Genomic DNA, 21,353 nt, shown 5'->3' with positions numbered 1-21,353 from the left:
CTACTGTCGTGTATTCCCTACGTAAGTTAAATGTCTCCATGAATGGGTGAGCCAATGGCCTAATACCTGAACAGCAGATTACTTTCTAGTTAATGAGGCCCCTCCAACCATCCTGGAAGGAGCTTGGAGAGGAAGTGGGACAGTAGTCTGAAGGAGTCCTGTTAGACCTTCCCACCCCCATCCAGTAGATCATTTTAGGTCTGAAGAGGCTTTGATCCCCTTTCCAGTGGAGAACTTGTATGGCCTGAGGTAGAAACTTCAAAATGGAGTATGTGCTAATGTCTAATAGGGGATCATGGATGGTGATAATTCTAACAGATATGCCTTGAACTGATTGTTTTACACAGAAAAGCTCCCTCAGATGGAATACATGTTGTTATAGAATAGTAAGATGAATACAAAATCTAGGCAGTAGGTCTTAGTAGGCGAATGCTTCTGCTTTTCCTGAAAATACATGGCAGACATGTCTCTGGGTGAATGTTTCAGTGTGCAGTGGGGAACTGAGCACATTGGCCAGAGGTAAGACAGTGTTGCCTGCGAGTGCTCTGCAATCTTTTCATGTGGCTGAGCCATTGCACCTGAGCTCTGACCTACAACACAGTCCTCTACAGTTTTGGACCCCTCCTCAGCAAAGGCAACTAGTTGTGCTGTTATAAACCAGATTGGGCCATGGTTTTATGGAGTGGGATTTTCAAAAGTGTTCAGCATCAGCCTCATTCTACTTCCTCTGAAATTATATGGAAGTCTTACCTTTGACTTCAGTGGAAGCAAGGTTTGGCCTGTGCTGAAAGCTTTTGAAAATCCCATCCATGGTGATAGTACCTTTCTGTTGTACACCACTTTTGTTTGGTAATTCTCAAAGCGCTTCACAATATTTAATGTCTTTAATGTATTTATCCTCACAACAGCCCTGTGAAGTAGGTTGGTGCTATTATCCCCATTTTCCAGATGATGAACTGAGGCACAGAGAAGCTAACAGACTTGCTCAAGGTCACACAGGAAGTTTGTGTCAGAGTAGAGGCTCAAACCCAGATCTCCCCAAGTAGTAGGCTAATGCCCTAACCACTTCAGGCCACCCTTCCTGATGAAGTGGATAAAGCATCCACCCAGAGAATGAAATCACCAGTAGCCTTTTCACTTATGAATTGATGCAATCCTATACCTGTGACTTCAGAGGTGAAAGACCAGTGTATTAATCCAAGTACTGCCTAACTCCTTCAGTTTAAGTCTTAGTAGAAGTAAAATTAAGAATCCAAATGTTACTCATTTTGTCTTCTTCATAGAGGTAATGCTGCTAGTGAAGTTTTTAGAAATGTTGGGCATCTGGGAGCAACCACAAACAGAGTAGGAAAACAGGGACAAAAGAGAAGGTATGTCTGTGAGAAGGTAGTAGCAAAGAGCTCTACATTAAGGGAACTGTTAATACTGTAGTGGCCGTGTTCTTATTTTTATAATGGAGTTCTTTCTTTAAGTACCCTATTTTAATTTGTATATGCTTACTCCCACAAGAATCAGCTTCATCGGGTATATCTACTCTAGAGTTTAATCCGATGAAGTGAGCTGTAGCTCACGAAAGCTTATGCTCAAATACATTTGTTAGTCTCTAAGGTGCCACAAGTACTCCTTTTCTTTTTGTGAATACAGACTAACACGGCTGCTACTCTGAAACCTCTCAGGTTAACTGATTACTAATTCAAACGTATTAACTGACATGTTTGTACATGGTAGTCTGGACTCTCTACAAATGTGTGTGGTTTAATCGTAGTCTGAGCTTTAGGACATTGATAGGAATCAGGTACAGCATCGGTCAAATTCATTCCATGGGACCGTTGGGGATGGTGGAAGGGTAATTTAAAGTAGGGAGAGTCTGCTTTATCTAGTACCCTCCCATTTCTTTTCCTGCTAACCTCCCTCTCTTCCATACCCTGTGATGGATTTTACAGACCTGTTAAATGTCAAATTGGTGCAAGTTACACAACTTTACCACTTGCCCCTGTTTTCTGACCATCTTATGTCCTTGCTGAAATTAGCACAGAGACTTCCATGGGAGATGCACCCACTTACTCTCAGCTACATTTGATCCTATTGTGACAAAGCTCTGTCCTTGCCTCCGTGGGTCGCGCGTTTCCTAGCGGATTTCGCTAGCCTCAGAGGCTCACTGTGACTCTCCACGTAACCCTTCTCTCTAGAGACAAGGGTCACAGTCTACTGAGCCATTTTCATTATAAGCTGGCGAGGAGAAGTTATCCTTCCTTGCACAAAGAAAAGGAGTACTTGTGGCACCTTAGAGACTAACAAATTTATTAGAGCATAAGCTTTCGTGAGCTACAGCTCACTTCATCGGAATGCATCCGATGAAGTGAGCTGTAGCTCACGAAAGCTTATGCTCTAATAAATTTGTTAGTCTCTAAGGTGCCACAAGTACTCCTTTTCTTTTTGCGAATACAGACTAACACGGCTGCTACTCTGAAACCTTCCTTGCACAGTCTCTGTTGTCTCAGTGATTAATCAGGGGGCAAAAGCGGGGGGGAACCTAGGCCCACCCTCTACTCCGGGCTCCAGCCCAGGGACCCTAATAGTATCAGCTATGGTAGCTGACCTTTTAGGAACATGACATGTACAATTCCCTGGGCTACTTCCCCCACAGCAGCCCTCACTTCCTCAAGCTACACTTCACCCTTACCTCAGGGCCTCCTTCCTTGTGCCTGATATGATGTGTATTACTCAGTCTCTCCAACAGCACAACTTCCTCCCACAGCTCCTGACATGCACCCCCACCTGACTGACTGGGAGGCTTTTAACTAGTTTCAGCCAGCCCCTGATGGGCTTCAGGTGTCCTAATCAATCTAGCCTTCTCCCTGCCTTCTGGCAAGTTCTTAATTGGCCCCAGGTGTCTTAATTGACCTGGAAGAGCTGCCATTTCACTTATCGTGGTACCAGGGATTTGTTTAGCCTGGAGCTAATGTATCTATCTCCCATTACTTTTCTATAGCCATCTGGCCTTGCCCCGTCACACTATGTATCCCTCATCCTCAAAATGGAATCAACTGAAGTCATTTCAAATGATTACCAGTTGAAGGAATAAATGTGTTGAAAAGAAAATCTGCGTCCAATTCCCTCTGGCACTTTAGGCTGTGATCTGATGAAATCTATTGCATAAAAGAGAAAAGCAATCAATCACTTAAAAGAATATATTTTAGGTACAACATGGTGTGTGTAGAAAGTTTCTACTGTATTCACTCAATCTCAAATCTGTGTGAGAAAAGAAGCAAGGTACAGTTTCTCTTGTTTAAGTATTATACCAGGCTGACCATTCATAATATGGTAGTGTCTCTGCTCCAGTTATTTTTTTTTTTATTATTGGAGATATGCAGTCCTACGTGAACTTGGCAGCCATTTTCATGAAATTAGCAGTTTCCCGTCTTAAAGCAAACACAAGACTCAGAGCTTTGGGGATTGTGGGCTGAGCACAGCTCCTGTGCCAACCCTAGGAAGAGGGTACAGTGTCCGTTGCCTTCTGTGCTTAGCCAGTGTGTAGAAGCGAGACTAAGATCCTGATCACTGTACAGAACTGGCAACAGCAGCACTGGTCTTGCAGAGGTCCTAGTCCTTATGCTTCCTGAATTCAAGGCTTCCCATTATTCCTGGCTCCTGCCTGGGGGAGGCTCAAAAGGAGGAGAGGGCAAAATCTGGCCCTAGATCTTTGGATATCATAGACGATTCTGCCAAATTTGACCCATTTCAAGTGCTTTCTCGCCACAAAAATATCTACCATTTACAGATAAACTTGGCATTTGGAACCCAACGTGCCTATCCAGTGGTGGCACCATTCCCTGCTGGTGACCCTGAAAATTGCACTTTTTGGAGAGTGCTGCCATATCATTGACATTATTCCCAAAAATACTCTTTTAGGGGGTGATACTTCAATGAATGGCATTGTGGGATGTGGAAACTTCCAGTACCATGGCTGGCTGTGATCGTGTATTCCACGTTTGGCCTCCATGACACTAGCTACCCCAAAAGATAATCTTTCTGTGCTATATTTGGCCAGAAGCCTTTGAGAGAACATGTTAGTGAAAAAAGCATCCTGCTTTTTATCTTCAAGGTCCTTCATTCCCAAGTAACTTTTTTTGTCTTTGTATTTACACTAAGAATCTATGAACAGCTGCCTGAGGTGCAGAAGAGGCGAGAGGAAGAGAAAAGAAAATCTGAATATACTTCATACCGACTGAAAGCACAGCTTTACAAAACGGTAGGTGTTCTGTCTCACAAGCCGGCCTTCTATAGGTCACCAAGGAAAAGAGAATTCCAGGCAAACAAGTTAGACTAGGATATTCAAGATCTCTTACTTTGGGTCAAATTAATTTACTCTAGATTAAATCACTATAAAGTGAATGCAAAACTGGTTGAAAAACTATTTTTCAGAGTAATTATTAATGATTCACGGTCAAACTGGAACGTTGTATCTAGTGGGGTCCTGCATGGTTCTGTACTGTTCAATATTTTAATTAATGTCTTAGATAATGGAGTGGAGAGTATGCTTATAAAATTTGCAGATGACACCAAGCTGGGAGGGGTTGCAACCACTTTGGAGGACAGGATTTAAAATCAAAATGACCTTGACAAATAGGAGAATTAGTCTGAAAACAACAAGATAAAATCCAGTAAAGACAAGTGCAAAGTACTGCACTTAGAAAGGAAAAAATAAAATGTCCAGCTACAGCTTGAGGAATAACTGACTAGACAGTAGTACTGCAGAAAAGGATCTGGGGGTTATAGTAGATCACAAATTGAGTATGAGTCAACAATATGATGCAGTTGCAAAAAAGACGGGGATATTAACAGGATGTTGTATGTAAGACACAGGAGGTAATTGTTTTGCTCTACTCAGCACTGGAGTAGTGTTCCAGTTCTGGGAACCACATTTTAGGAGAGATGTGGATAAATTGGAGAGAGTTCAGAGGAAAGCAACAAAAATGATAGACGGTTTAGAAAACCTGACATAAGAGGAAGGATTTTTTTAAAAATAGAGCATGTTTAGTCTAGAGAAGATTGAGGGGGGACCTGATAAGTCTTCAAATATGTTAAGGACAGTTGTAAAGAAGGTGGTGATCAGTTGTTCTCCATGTAATCAGCTTAGTTTGCAGCAAGGGAGATTTAGGTCAGATATTAAGAATAACTTTATAAGGATAGTTAAATACTGGGATAGGTTACCAAGGGAGGTTGTGGAATCCCTGTCATTGGAGGTTTTTAAGAAAGAGTTAAACAAACGTCTGTCAGGGATGATCTAGGTTTACTTGGACCTGCCTCAGCATCAGGGGGATGGACTAGATGACTTCTCAAAGTCCCTTCCTAGCCTACATTTCTATGATTCTATTATATTTATATATTTTCTACAGTATGCATCTCTGTGTGTGGATGCTGTACAGAATATATATACAACGTTTAAACCAGGCTGCAGTGACCCAACTTAGCCACACTTCAACAGACCAACCTCTGCCCAATGTGCACACTCAATACACAAAAATGAAAAAGAAAATCTGTTGAAAAGGGAGGAAAAATGGTCCCAAATAAATAAATATGACTAGAAAGGCCTTGCCCCAATCCCTGAAGACAGAACAGAGAGATTCTGGTGGGCATACTGAAAGTGTTCCATTGATGACGTCTTTGAATTCTGGTGTTTAGCCCTGGTGTATATTATAAACACAAGAGCTTTCAGAATTCACAGTGGGATTTGCAAAGCATGTTTGACAAGTTTAATAATGAATCACTGTCCTTGTTATAGCTTTGGTTGTATGATTTGGGAGGACTTTGAAAAAATGACTTGTTAACCCTCTGGAGGCTGGACAGTAAATTCTTGAGTGCTCATTTAGCTGGCAGGTTGGCTAATGTTAATGTACTAAAGATTAATACTCAGAATTCCGTATGCAGTTAAGTTGTGATTTAGAGGCAGCTATATTAAGAGATACATCATGCACAGTTCCCTAGACACATCTATGTTAATGCACCTCCCTTTTATTCTGTGCAGCAGTCTTACCATTCCAATACCAGTGATCTTTCTCTTTAGCAGAGATTGCCTGGTGGTTTATGGAGTGGACCAATATGTTCTAGAGACTAATCTGAGTTCATTGTGACATGGTAACTACATTGTATTCAGTGGAGAGAAGGTGTTTTTCTGGATCATGGCATCTGGTGATCTATAACAAGGAGGTTGCAATTATATATAATGTACTGTGACATGATTTAAAAATATATTTATACAACAGAAGTGCTCCATAAATTCTCTTAATAAACGTATCTCTGAGACTGGCAATTTATCACTTTTATGATATCCGTGTTCTAGACATCCATATATTTAGTTCTTACATTGTGACTTAATAAAAAATAAAAATTGCTGCTTGTGACCTTCATTGATGTCACAATACTGAAGTCCCCGACTTTCTTATCAAAACTGGCTCAGCTTCTTACTTCCGTAATACCCCCATCCCCAACCCTATAAATCAGTCTTCAGAGAACACTAGATTCAGGGAATAATCCACCGTATAATAGAGACAAAGTCGGTGAGGTAATAGCTTTCACTGGACCAACTTCTGTTGGTGAGAGAGAGAAGCTTTTGAGCTTACACTGAGCTCCTCCTCAGGTCTGGGAAATGTACACAGTATCACAGATAAATAGGAGGTGGAACAGATTGTTTAGCATAAGTAGTTAACACATATTTCAAGGGACCATTCACGGTGAAGTGGCTTGTTAACACTTCTCCAATCATGGGCGGGCGGGGAGCTGAGGGAATGTTATTGGATTATAGATTGCTGTAATAAATGTTAAATCCAGTAAAAAGAACGAGGAGTACTTGTGACACCTTAGAGACTAACAAATTTATTTGAGCATAAGCTTTCATGGGCTAAAACCCACTTCATCGGATACATGCAATGGAAAATACAGTAGGAAGATGTGTATATATACACAAATAACAAGAGTGATCAGTTAAGGTGAGCTATTATCAGCAGGAGAAGAAAAACCTTTTGTAGTGATAATCAGGATGGCCTATTTCCAACAGTTGACAAGAAGGTGTGAGTAACAGTAGGGGGAAAAATAAGCATGGGGAAATAGTTTTACTTTGTATAATGACCCATCCACTTGCAGACTTTATTCAAGCCTGATTTAATGGTGTCCAGTTTGCAAATTAATTCCAATTAAATCCATTGTCTCTGTTCAGTCCATGATTTTTAGTGTCTAGTAAAGTTATGAATGTAACGTCCCAGGCTAGCCTTTTGGAAGTTTTGTGCTGGTTTCCTTTGAGGATGAGGATTGAGAGATCAGACATAGAGTGATACGGTCTCCCACAGTATCCTTGCCAGCAAGTTAAAGTAGTATGGCTGGATGAATGGACTATAAGGTGGATAGAAAGCTGGCTAGATTGTTGGGCTCAACGGGGAGTGATCAATGGCTCCATGTCTAGTTGGCAGCTGGTATCGAGCAGAGTGCCCCAAGGGTTGATCCTGGAGCAGGTTTTGTTCAATATCTTCATTACTGATCTGGAGGATGGCGTGGATTGCACCCTCAGCAAGTTTGCAGATGACACTAAATTGGGAGGAGTGATAGATACGCTGGAGGGCAGGGATAGGACACAGAGGGACCTAGACAAATTAGAGGATTGGGCCAAAAGAAATCTGATGAGGTTCAATAAGGACAAGTGCAGAGTCCTGCACTTAGGACGGAAGAATCCCATGCACCACTACAGACTAAGGACCGAGTGGCTAGGCAGCAGTTCTGCAGAAAAGGACCTAGGGGTTACAGTGGACAAGAAGCTGGATATGAAGCTGGATCAACAGTGTGCCCTTGTTGCCAAGAAGGCTAACAGCATTTTGGGCTGTATAAGTAGGAGCATTGCCAGCAGATCGAGGGACATGAACATTCTCCTCTATTGGGCATTTGTGAGGCCACATCTGGAGTACTGTGTCCAGATTTGGGCCCCACACTACAAGAAGGATGTGGAAAAATTAGAAAGAGTCCAGCGGAGGCCAACAAAAATGATTAGGGGGCTGGAACACATGACTGACGAGGAGAGGCTGAGGGAACTGGGATTGTTTGTCTGCGGAAGAGAGGAATGAGGGGGGATTTGACAGCTGCTTTCAACTACCTGAAAGGGGGTTCCAAAGAGGATGGATCTAGACTGTTCTCAGTGGTGGCAGATGACATAACAAGGAATAATGGTCTCAAGTTGCAGTGGGGGAGGTTTAGGTTGGATATTAGGAAAAACATTTTCACTAGGAGGGTGGTAAAGCACTGGAATGCGTTACCTAGGAAGGTGGTGGAATCTCCTTCCTTTGAGGTTCTTCAGGTCAGGCTTGACAAAGCCCTGGCTGGGATGACTTAGCTGGGATTGGTCCTGCTTTGAGCAGGGGATTGAACTAGATGACCTCCTGAGGTCCCTTCCAACCCTAATATTCTATGATTGCTCTGTGAAAAGTGTTCACCCACAGGGGATATGGTATTTATCTTTTATTGTTTTTCTGTGAGAGTTCATTTGAGAGCACCGTGATTGGTTTCACCCACTTAGTTATTATTGAGCATTTAGTGCATGAGATGAAGTACACTACATGTTGTGATAGGCATATGAAGGACCCATTGATCTTGAAAGGTGAGTTGTGGAGGGTGTTGATCATCATAGCAGGGGAGGTATGTCTGCAGTATTTGCACCTGTTGTTTTAGCAGGGTCAGGACCACTTTGAGTTGATGTGTCCCTTGTCTTTGAGGAGCTTGCTTCTGATAATGATGTTGGGAAGTTGTCTGAAGGCGAGAAGAGTGGATCCAGGAAAGATTTCTTTCAGGATATGGTCCCAATCTGGGACCAACACTGCATACACTGTATAGTAAACAGTCCCTTTGGATATACACCTAAATTGCAAACTGGGCTCCTGTCTCCATACTTTCAACATGTTCCAAGTTTTGGTGTAATGGCCCATTGCATACTGGGGCATCCCACCAAAGCAGGAGCTGGCCGGCCACAACAGAGATTAATGACTAAAAATAAGGTTATGGTTAAGGTTTGTTTATTTGTTTAAACGTGGTACCATTCTGAATGCCTTCTTAACCTGCCTGATGGATCCATGTTGTTTAAGTTACTGGAATTTGGTACTCTCCTTTTACTGGCTACCTTCAGAATATTTTACCGGTCTGAAAAGTGCTTCATAAAGAATATTTTGGATATGTTTCTTTGATTTTCTGTCTTAGGATGGTAAATACTGAACCAAATAATGATCCAAGTTTATATGACTACAAAAAGATTCTGAATATAAATATTATTTTTATTAATGTCTGAAATGTACACCTTGCTGTGTAAATGAAAAATGGCCAAGAGCTTACATTCTTAAGGGCTAAAGTCAGCACAGAACAGAATGACACAGTTCAAAGAGAGGGGTGTGTGGTTTTTATTAATGGTCATAGCCATTGCTGGATCTAAAGTACAGTTAAGTCTTACAATGTTAATGAACACTTTCTGGAGTTGAGATTGAAGTAGTATAGTTGGCAGGAGACATGAGGGAGAGAGAGATGAATGGTGCAAAGCAGGACATTTCAGACCTGCATGTGTCCTTGGTTCAGAGGAAGGGTGATTCATTGCAATAAATACAGTATATCTTTATTTTCTTCTGTGGCCGCACAGAATAATTGCAGACTGAATTGTTTAGCTGTTGTTGTTAACATGCTATTGATATAAGTTCATAATGTAAGGGGATTCGACCGTACGTAAAGAAACTAATTCCATGGATAATGACAGGTTTCAGAGTAGCAGCCGTGTTAGTCTGTTTTCGCAAAAAGAAAAGGAGTACTTGTGGCACCTTAGAGACTAACAAATTTATTAGAGCATAAGCTTTCGTGAGCTACAGCTCACTTCATCGGATGCATTTGGTGGAAAATGCACCAAAATTCCACCAAATGCATCCGATGAAGTGAGCTGTAGCTCACGAAAGCTTATGCTCTAATAAATTTGTTAGTCTCTAAGGTGCCACAAGTACTCCTTTTCTAATTCCATGGAGTGGCTCTGGAAATGGCATAAACCACTAGGATTGCAAGACTCAGATGATTTTTCATGTCCTCCTAATATGAAAGATGGATTAACTACTTTAATTTATGTATATGTGCATAAATTATATATCGTGTGTTGTTGTAGCCATGTTGGTCCCAGGATATGAGAGAGAAAAGGTAAATGAGGTAATATCTTTGACTGGACAAATATCCTGGGACCTTCCCAGCTACTACAACACTTCAAACACTGATGGAAGATATTGAATGTTGCCATTTAAAATGGAAACTTCCCATTTGAAGAAGGAAGCCAGACTGTACAGCCTGTGGCTGAGCAGGAATTTCCCTGCATTGGAGCCCTGAGCTGCTGTAGACTCTGACAGAGCTGGGTTGTGGGCACAATAACTGGGAGCAGGGACCTTATCTGCTGTGTTCTCAATGATGACTCCTTTCCTGGCCAAGAAAGTGTGGAGAAGGAAGCTCTCAGATTTGAATGCAGACAGGACACGTGCCAGACCTGCTGGGTCAGTAGGTTGGAACAAGGAGCATTGTGTGTGTAGAGGGAGACTAGAACTGGAGGCTGGCACAGGGAGAAAGAGAAAATGGGAGTTGGGTTAGGTGAGACTGGGAGGGGCTGGGCAAGGAGACTGGAACTGGGGCGGAATTCCAGGTTGACTATGTAACCTTAATTGGACCCTCTTGTGTGTGTGAGTTATGATACAGTCTTTAATTACATGATCACTTACTGTTTTTTTTCCCACTGGCCCCCTATCTCATTCAGGGCACAGGATGGATGTTGCTCTGTTGGTGAATCAGAGTTGGGTAGCATAGGAAGAAAATCCCACAGGTGTTGGACAAATTAATTTGATTACATATTTTCTCTTTTAAAGATCTGAGCGTCCATGCATGCATTAAAAATCAGAAATAATGAGCCAGTTTTTGAGTTTAGATGTCACTTTAAGGGTGAGGAGGTGGTGGGGGAGGGAGGCTGTAAGTAAGATATTGGCCACTAGGTGTCATTACACCAGCTGGAAAGGAAGAATGTTGTTTCCAGAGACATATAGGCATATAATAATCTTCTCAGAGCTGTGATTCCTACTTGCTGCTTTAGTGAATCTGTTCATCTGATTTTTTACCTTCTTGTTGCCTCCCACCAGCGACTTTTAAACAGTTTTTTTTAATTTTTAAGGGAGAGGTCGTTAAAGTTCTTATCTTCCATCTTTGGGACCAGAGTTCAGTTCAGTTTGGGGCAACTTTTTGAGTCCAGAGTACAGAGACCATCTGATAGACAGACTTTTAACTCTGCCAGCTTTCTACAAAACTGCCAGTTAGAAAACAGCAAGGCATAACCACTGGCACCAGTGCTATGTACTGTGCAAATGCACATGGCAAATGTAATTTATTCCAGGCAGGGCTGTTCTTCAGTAGTTGTGCAAGTATCTTGAGATCGAAGGGTGGAATAGGGCAGTATGTGTGCAGTATTGAGGGGCAGATTCCATACTGAGATGGATGATGATTGTTCTGTTGCTTACAAAGTCTTCCATTAAACTGTAATGAATATACAGTATAATAATTATTATACTTTAATAAATTGAATCATGCGTTTGTGTGCATCTGCTTCCTTTATGTTGTGCAGTAGATCAGATCTGCTAATGAGCATATCATTTCTCTCTATTAGTAGATAATCCTATGCGTTTACACTGCACTTTACAAAGCAGAGTAAGACTTCTCCGTGCTTCGGAGATACCACAACCTGCTGACTGAATCAGCACAAAGGTGTGATGCTTTTATATCTGAAGTTTGTTCACCTAATATCAGAGATCGTAAACTGGGAGACAAGGCCACTGGATGCTCAAAGAGAAGAGACTTAGTATTCAGAGAGATTTCAGAGTAGCAGCCGTGTTAGTCTGTATTCGCAAAAAGAAAAGGAGTACTTGTGGCACCTTAGAGACTAACAAATTTATTAGAGCATAAGCTTTCGTGAGCTACAGCTCACTTCATCGGATGCATTTGGTGGAAAAAACAGAGGAGAGATTTATATACACACACACACAGAGAACATGAAACAATGGGTTTATCATACACACTGTAAGGAGAGTGATCACTTAAGATAAGCCATCACCAACAGCAGGGGGGGGAAGGAGGAAAACCTTTCATGGTGACAAGCAGGTAGGCTAATTCCAGCAGTTAACAAGAATATCAGAGGAACAGTGGGGAGTGGGGTGGGAGGGAGAAATACCATGGGGAAATAGTTTTACTTTGTGTAATGACTCATCCATTCCCAGTCTCTATTCAAGCCTAAGTTAATTGTATCCAGTTTGCAAATTAATTCCAATTCAGCAGTCTCTCGTTGGAGTCTGTTTTTGAAGCTTTTTTGTTGAAGTATAGCCACTCTTAGGTCTGTGATCGAGTGACCAGAGAGATTGAAGTGTTCTCCAACTGGTTTTTGAATGTTATAATTCTTGACGTCCGATGAAGTGAGCTGTAGCTCACGAAAGCTTATGCTCTAATAAATTTGTTAGTCTCTAAGGTGCCACAAGTACTCCTTTTCTTTTTGCGAATACAGACTAACACCGCTGCTACTCTGAAACCTGTCATTGGAAAGTGAGAGAGACTTGAACTTTCAGAAATAGTAGAAGTTTTTCCACTAAAGTGGAAGAAATTCTGTGCACTTCCTTGGGCAAAGGGTAAGAGTTTTCAAAACAGCCTCACAATAAGGGACAGCCTGTCACTGAATCAGAAAAGAAAAATAATACAGAATAGATATTTAATAAAATTCCATCATCAGTGGAAAACCTGTTCGTACACACAATTACTTGATTTATTAACTGTCTTGTCTACCTTGTCATGACAATACAATTACAGAAATTGAAAAGAGAGAGGTCTGTTCCCAAAGCCACATGTTTTGCCAGCGGTCCTGGTGTCTTTGTGTATGTGCAGCCACAAAGCATTGTTAGGCAAGAGGAGTAAGGGAGTTTTATCTTATTCAGTGATAGACAGCTAAGGCTCTGATCTAGCCTTCTGGAAGGCCTTCTGCTTAATTTTCTTTGTTTACTCAAATGCAGCTAAAACAGTGGAGTAACAACTGTTGCTTTCATCACACAATAAGTCCATTATGTCAGTCAAAACAGGTTTGTGACTTCATAATTGAAATATCAACCATTGTTTGGAAAATGATAGTTACACATTAATCCTCCATTTGCTTGTGCAATAACAATAGGCACTTGCTCCCTCTCTCATTCTCTGTTTGTGCCATTCCACCAGTGGGAAGTGTCTCAACATTCTTGTCTCCCTATACCTCTATGGGGGAAAGCACAGTTGTTGCAAGATATATGTTAAGGGGTTTATCAGTATCTACTTATTGGTGACAGTGTTTTGAACAGTTAAATGCTAGGTAGTAGCATTGTTAGAGAAATAATACTAATTAATCTGTCATTTATCTTCATATTTCCCCACAGAAAATCACCAATCGCATCTTAGGGAGAAAAGTACCTTGGAACTGATCGGAAAAACAATCTTCTGTTTCAAAAACGTGTATTGCATGTAGTGAATTTTCAGCGTCTTTCCTATGTACATTAATTTATGACATGAGAATAGAATACACAGTAAATATTCCAATGTGCAGAGTATGTTTGGTGTAATTCAATAATGTTGTATTCTCTTCACATATTGAAAGTTTGGATGTATTTATAATTGAGGATCAGTGATTTTATGTGGATGGCAGGTTTTTAATTTTTTTTAAAAATAAATTACTGGTTTCGGTAGCGTTGTTATGCCCTTCCCAGATTAATTTAGTTTTGTAGTATTTATAAATACTTAAGAATCAATGATCTCATGTGGACAACAGATTTTAAATATTTATTTTTAATAACTATTTTAACAATGATTTTTTAATTTTTATTTCATAGCTCACTGTTTGTAATTATTTTGTACTGCTGAAAAAATTAAATAGCTTCAGATTGATTTGCAGTAACTGTCACTTTATAGTAGTCCTTTTTCGAGGGTGTCGGTATGTATGGCATCCACAAAAGTGAGTTAAATAGCCATGAAAGGTTCCTATTGGGTAGGATAAGCCTGCAGACTGTAACTGATTTCATCTTTAAGGTGGGACAATTTTAGCACTCTATGGAGTGATTTAGATTTGTTCCTGCCATTAATAAAGACTGTACAGTTGTACAATCCTGTTGTATTCACCAGTAGAGGCCAATGGAAAATGTATTTTTCCATTTTGTTGGGAATTCACTGTTTCCATTCCCAAAGTGTTATCCCATTCCCAAACTTTATCCAGAGAGAATAATAGTTTTAATTTTTTTGGCACTCAAACCCTGAAGGCCTAAAATGCCTCAACTCAAAAAAGTCAAGATTCCAGTTACAAATAAATGCTAACCAGTGTCATCAGACGTCACCTGTGTGCTGCTCTGCTCTGTTCAATGTTGATAAGTCGGCTGCGTGCGTGTGTGCTGTCCCAACTCTGCGCAGATCGCTGGCACAGCAGATCTTGAGCGAACCACCCAATGACCACAGACTCCGATAAGGTATGAAGGGACCCGGCCAGGTTTATTGCCAAACGAAACACAGTCTCTAGCTCCCTGGATCAGATGTCTACTGTTCTGCTAGTTCAGACAAAGACATCCACTCAGGGATGCATTCTTATACACAGGTACAAACAAGTTACACATCACTCCTGACACATCAAGTACAACCCCTCTACGCGTTAGGATGCTACCTCTCTCCTGGTATATGTTGGTTTGAACAATCAAGTCTATCCATCATGTTATCCCTTTGACCCTGTCTTTAGGATGGGTCAGCCTGTTCCTTATCTCTGTGGAATGTGTTCATACCAGAATGTTCTGGTGCCATCCTGGCACACATTCATCCTACTAGTACTTGATACCTTTTAACTATGTGTATACATGCAATTAGCAACCTTCTTCTTGCCAACTTCTGTGAGCAAGGCCTGCCTCTGGCTCAGCTTAACTTTGCTTTATGTTAGCGAAGTCCTGACCATTACTTTAGCTCAGGCCTTAGGTCTCATACTGGACCTCTGATACAAGGGTTTATGTTTCAGGGCCTCATCTTACCACATTCAGCATGAAAAAAATCCCTGTCCCCACTACTCCAACAATGTTGAATTTTCATTAACAAGCACAAATTATACTCATCAATTGTGGAGATGATTTTTTTAGACTCATGCCTTTTGAAGAGAATGCCCTGCCCTCCCATCCACTAGGGAGTCTATCTTAAGATGATCAGCAAGTCCATTCTCACGTGTCATAAGAGCAGGTAAAGCAGCAAACTGTCCCCATGGTACATTGGACTTGTGTTACAGGAAGATGATGATGATAAAGAAGTCTAATTTGGTAAGTGTTCACTGGACAGAAAATTGTTGGTGCAAAATTTTCAACTCAGTTCTGGTTGAACTGATCTTTCTTTCGGTCTCTAATCCATCTTCCGTTAGCTAGATGCCCTCTCCAGGATGTTTGGTTATACACATAACTGATGTCCCAGAGATAGAAGACAAATTGTAAAGGCTCTCAGAGTACACCTGATACCCAGAGTAGGCTTTTGTGGCTCACCACAGAGGAGGCTGTATGAATGTATAAACAGGAAAGGCATCTGAGAAAAACAAGTACATGCAAACTCTGAGTTGTTATAATTGCAATATTTCCTGCTTCACTATAGTTAAGATGGAGCTATTATTTATTAATTACAAAGAATGCTCTTGGGTATAAAGCTTTACTGTATATTTCTGTATTCATTTAATCTAGAAGGGTGAAATATAAAAGGGGCCTTAACCTCTTGTGATCATTAAAAATTTCACAGTGCTTTTCATAAAAGTTAGAGATGAAAGTTCCAGTGTCCTGGTTAATTACAGTCTGCCCAGCTAAATTCCCCCCCGAAGCTTCCATTGCATATGATGGACCAGATCCTCAGCTGATGTGAATTGGTGTAGTTTCAGTGAAGTCAGTGGAGCTACATTGAATTATCCCACACGAGGATCCAGTTCAATATTTTTCACTTCTGCTAAACTAGTGGTACTATGTGCTGTTAAGCAGCTGTCATGTCCTACCCCAGAGTCAAGAGGAAACGGGACAGAGTGAAAGCATCTCTGTATATAGTTTTAGAAAGGGCTTTTATTATTACTTGTTTGTCACAGTAGCATCCAAAGTGTGGTAAACGCTGTGAGGAGTTTACAATCTAAAAAACTGTAGACAAAGGATGGGGAATGTGAAATAGCCTGCAAAGATGGAGCGTCAAGGTGGTGACTAGCAATCTCTCTAGGCCCTTCCTCTTTTAAAAAACTATGTTACTAGAAAAAAGAAAAGGAGTACTTGTGGCACCTTAGAGACTAACAAATTTATTTGAGCATAAGCTTTCGTGAGCTACAGCTCACTTCATCGGATGCATCCGATGAAGTGAGCTGTAGCTCACGGAAGCTTATGCTCAAATAAATTTGTTAGTCTCTAAGGTGCCATAAGTACTCCTTTTCTTTTTCCGAATACAGACTAACATGGCTGCTACTCTGAAACCTGTCATTATGTTACTAGTCTATCCCTGCTGCCCACCTGACTAATTATTATTACTTGGGATCCTCTGGGAGGAAAGTTGCTGTTAGACTTTCCATGTGTCCATTTGGAGTCATGTAATCACCTCCAAATGCTGCAGAAGAGTCAACAAGTGCTTGCTAAAGCTTTTGCCTTATTTATTGGACCCATTCCTATGGTATAAATGTGGGTGACCTTTCCCCCCATGAAAACGAATATAGCTCTGTGGAATCTTCTTGGTTTTGTGTTCTCTCGCCATAGGTGCTAATTAAAAAGTCAGTTACCTTCATTGTTCGAGTTTTTTTTAAGCTTTCAGCTGATGAAAAGCATATGTCCACAGTGACCTTTAATAGCCTGTTAATGCCCAATGGTAAGCTTTAGGAACCTTCCTGTTTTCAGTTAGTTCTTCTTGGTTTGATTATATTTAGATTTCTACATTATACCTGTCTAGCTGCCCAGGAAACTACAAGCGTCATAAGAACATAAGAATGGCCATACTGGGTCAGACCAAAGGTCCATCCAGCCCAGTATCCTGTCTTCCGACAGTGGCCAATGCCAGGTACCCCAGAGGGAGTGAACCTAACAGGTTATGATCAACTGATCTCTCTCCTGCCATCCATCTCCACCCTCTGACAAACAGAGCTAGGGACACTATTCCTTACCCATCCTGGCTAATAGCCATTAATGGACTTAACCTCCATGAATTTATCCAGTTCTCTTTTAAACTCTGTTATAGTCCTAGCCTTCTCAGCCTATTCAGGCCAGGAGTTCCACAGGTTGACTATGCGCTGTGTGAAGAAGAACTTCCTTCTATTTGTTTTAAACCTGCTGCCCATTAATTTCATTTGGTGGTCCCTAGTTCTTATAATATGGGAACAAGTAAATAACTTTTCCTTATTTACTTTCTCCACACCACTCATGATTTTATATACCTCTATCATACCCCCCCTTAGTCTCCTCTTTTCCAAGCTGAAAAGTCCTAGCCTCTTTAATCTCTCCTTATGAGTCAAATTTATTGCAAGTCAAAAGGACATTAGAGGCTGTCCATTAAACTGTTTGAGGCTTTCCTAGGTGCTACCACAATAGAAATAATAAATAATGAGCAGCTAGCTACATGTTGCACCATCTGTAAAGAAATGGATGACTTAGACATGATCTCTCTAAATGATCATGGCTGTCATTGCCACTTGGACTTCCAGAAGCTGCTGGAGCTGCAGGTTTGAAGCCTTGGCAACAAACAGCCATAACCCCATAATTGGAGGTCTAATCTGGTGGACAACTGGAAAACAATTCTGCTGGTGGAACTACTTGATGTTCAAGGAGTCTACAGTACAGTTTGTGTTGCATCTGGAATTCATGCTTGGTCCTTTTATACAGCATCATTCATCAAGGAACTTGAGCTGCTTAACCATTGTTTAATATTTACAATACTCCAGGGAGAAAAAGGAATATTATCTCTATCTTCCAGATGAAAAAAAATGAGATGTGGATAGGGTAAAGGCATGATTAACAGAGGTTCTGAGAACTTCACCTGAAGTCAACATAAACTGCAAGTTCTCAGCACCTATGGAAATAGGGTCAGAGTGATTTGTAAGTCACACAGCAACTTGTAGTTAGAACATAGATCTCCTGTCTCCCCGATCCTGTGACTTTAACAACAAGACCATCCATCTCTCTTCGTGCTTCCTCATGGAGAGCAGTGGTGTATTCAACACATACTTCACTATTCTGTTCCATATTGTCACAAATAAGGTGGAACTCATGCTTGGTGCAGAGCATCTGAGGTTCGTAGTTCTTTACAATAGTCTTGTTCCAATTTTGTAAACACATATAGGGAAGTGGAACCCACAACTCCCAGCCTCCAAAAACACATGCATTTCCAGAGAATTTGTTTTAATTATCATTCCTTGTGTGAGATCCATGTTCCTTTTTTTTTCTATCTTGTTTTATTTGCGTGGTAAATAATTACTCTTATTTTAATGATTTGTACAGCACCCTGATGGGAAAGGCAGGCACTTTAGTAGATAAAATAATTACTCAGTGAGGTAGAGGAGCAAATTCTTTGGTTTGAGCAGTAGGGGGAATTTATGATCCAGAGTTGGGCCCAAACTGCAAAGTTCAGATCCAGACTTTCCAAACACTCTGATCTGTTTGAATTCAGGATTTTATTGGGCCTACCTCTCTTATGAACCTTCTTTCTGCTCTTTGTACTTTTGTGCTGCCTCCTACACCTGGAACTCCCTTCCTCCTCCCAATCCACCTGGCCTCTCTTCTCTCAGATCCTTGGAGGAGAGATAATGTCAACCCCATGCTTTGTACAGAACAAAGTACACTGAACAATCAGTGAATACTAATGGACTGTCTTGTCTCCAGCTAAGGGAGAAAATGCTGAAGAGCAAGGAAACCCCATGAGTCCCACTGTGCAGTGTCCTTCAGATCATTTCCTCAGGGAAGTTGTAATTGCCTGTGAAAACAGCAGGGGACATGATTTTCCTAACTCCCTGCCATGCGGCATTATGAGAGGAATTCCCATAGATTTCTGGACATCTGTGGAAGGCAGAGGCATTTGTTTCAGAGCAGCAGCTGTGTTAGTCTGTATTCGCAAAAAAGAAAAGGAGTACTTGTGGCACCTTAGAGACTAATAAATTTGAGCATAAGCTTTCGTGAGCTACAGCTCACTTCATCGGATGCATTGTTAGTCTCTAAGGGAATGCATCCGATGAAGTGAGCTGTAGCTCATGAAAGCTTATGCTCAAATAAATTTTAGTCCGTGCACAATTTCTCTGATCTCTTATTTTGTCTGAGATGCTTTGCTGTCTGCTTTTTTTTTTTTTTTTTTAAATCATGAATAGTGTGGAGAAAGTGAATAAGGAAGTGTTATTTAGCCCTTTCCATAACACAAGAACCAGGGGCCACCCCTTGAAATTAATAGGCAGCAGGTTTAAAATAAATGAAAGGAAGTACTTTACACTATGCACGGTCAACCAGTGGGTTCAAAAAAGAATTAGATAAGTTCCTGGAGAGTAGATCCGTCAATGACTATTAGCAAAGATGGTCAGGGATACAACCCTATGCTTTGGGTGTCCCAAGCCTCTGACTGTCAGAAGCTGGGACTGGATGACAGGGGATGGATCACCTGATAATTGCCCTCTTCTGTTCATTCCTTCTGAAGCATTTGGCACTGGCCAATGCCTGAAGAAAGGATACTGGGCTAGATGAACCATTGGTCTGACCCAGTATGGCCGTTCTTATGTTTTGCCATAACTGCTACTACCAATGTGCAGAGAGGGAATGTGTGTAAAGATCACTGAGACCCTGGGTACCATAGTCACCTATCTCAATTTTGCTGAGAAGTACTGTCTTGTGATTTTGAGTCCTGTCGCTAGAGTCTGAGAGAAGCCTCGAGCTTTTACTGTTATCACTTAGTGTATATTTGCTACCATATGCTTTGCTGAGGGGATAGTATGGGAACTGGCACCCTGTCTTAGATACCTAGCAAACCCAATTAAAATTTGATGACTTATCCCCCTTTGGAGGATAAAACACGTACAGGGCTGGAATAGAGGCGATACGAAACTGCATGTGGTGCGTGTTGGGGAATTTATTGTTTGGGGGTGGGAAGCAGGTTTACAGGAAGGCACTTATGCTTGGAAGGGTGCCTTTTTCCTTTTCCAAACAGCTTTCTTTTCCTTCATTTCCTCCATGCAGTCTTTTAAGGCTTATCTTCTCCTAGTTACCACCACGGCTAGAAACACCATCACATGGGGGCTCTTAAGCCTATGGTGTCAAATTCTGAGGTGCTTACTCAACTTTTGAAAGGCCTTTCTAAGGAAAAAACCCTTTTGAAGTCAGTGACAGTTTTGCCTGTGGAAGGGATTAGTAAAAACTGAGTAAAGAAGGACCTCAGGATTTGGCTCCTAGTCTATACTCTTTAAGCCAGATTATCCCTTTACAGTAGTATATATTGCGGGTAACACCACTGAAGCCAATGGAGTCGCACCAACGTAAGAATGGTATGAGTGAGAAGAGAATCAGGGCCTCTGAATCTGAATTAGACTGTAAAGTCCTTGGGATAGGGCCTGTCAATGTTGAGCGTGTTATCCTCCCTCCAAGGTAATGCTGTTATAGTCTGTAGGAGCTTTAAGGTTGTTGGTAGGAGTCAGTCTCTTCTGATGAATGGGCAATCTTAGGAGAGAATCTCTTTCGGGTTTTTTTGTGTTCAAGCCATCTCACTAAATGACTGATTGAGAACTGTCAAAGAGGAAGGGGCGTGGTGCCTCCCGCATCACAGATTCAAGGAAAACCCTAGAATTTTTAACTTCCCCAGATCCCAGGCCCTTTTAACCACGACCCCTTTTTTTCCAACGGCTAATTGTCCTGCAGCCTGCTTTCCTACTGGTGTGTTCCCCCGACACACCCCGTCAGCCACAATGTTGCATATGTGCTCTTTAGAGACCTGTGCCTGGCGGGCATAGAGCAGAAGGTCAGTGGATTAAATACTGGCCCCACTGAAGTCAACAGTAAAACTCCGACTGGGAAGGGGCTTTCCACACCAGCTAGTTGGAAAGTGCTGGCTGGAACTACTGTAGTGAAAGATGGAAGAGGACCAGGACGGAGGCAGCAGGCCCTGGATTTCTGGGAAGAAACGGTTGGGTCCAGTAAGGAGTCGAGGCCATGTACTATCATACATACTGGAAAATGCTCATATATAATTAATCATGCAGTCACCTTTCCAATTGTGGACTGCTACTTCCCCACATCCCGGACGGTAGGATAGGGACCCAC

General features: G+C 41.4%; 1 protein-coding gene across 1 annotated transcript in view; it reads left to right on the top strand.

Annotated features, from left to right (window-relative positions):
- The window catches only part of ALMS1 (ALMS1 centrosome and basal body associated protein), a 117,213-nt gene extending 103,453 nt beyond the window's left edge, over window positions 1-13,760 (top strand). Inside the window, exons 18-20 of the mRNA XM_043512794.1 lie at window positions 1,284-1,370; window positions 4,153-4,252; window positions 13,482-13,760. Of these exons, the coding sequence (XP_043368729.1) occupies window positions 1,284-1,370; window positions 4,153-4,252; window positions 13,482-13,526 (232 nt within the window). The 3' untranslated portion in view covers window positions 13,527-13,760. The remainder of the gene's footprint in view (window positions 1-1,283; window positions 1,371-4,152; window positions 4,253-13,481) is intronic.
- The last annotated feature ends 7,593 nt before the right edge of the window (window positions 13,761-21,353 follow it).

The sequence above is a fragment of the Dermochelys coriacea genome, chromosome 4 (assembly GCF_009764565.3).
Source record: "Dermochelys coriacea isolate rDerCor1 chromosome 4, rDerCor1.pri.v4, whole genome shotgun sequence".
Taxonomy (NCBI): domain Eukaryota; kingdom Metazoa; phylum Chordata; order Testudines; family Dermochelyidae; genus Dermochelys; species Dermochelys coriacea.
The sequence above is the reverse complement of the archived record's forward strand: the minus strand, read 5'-3'. Positions and strand labels throughout refer to the sequence as shown.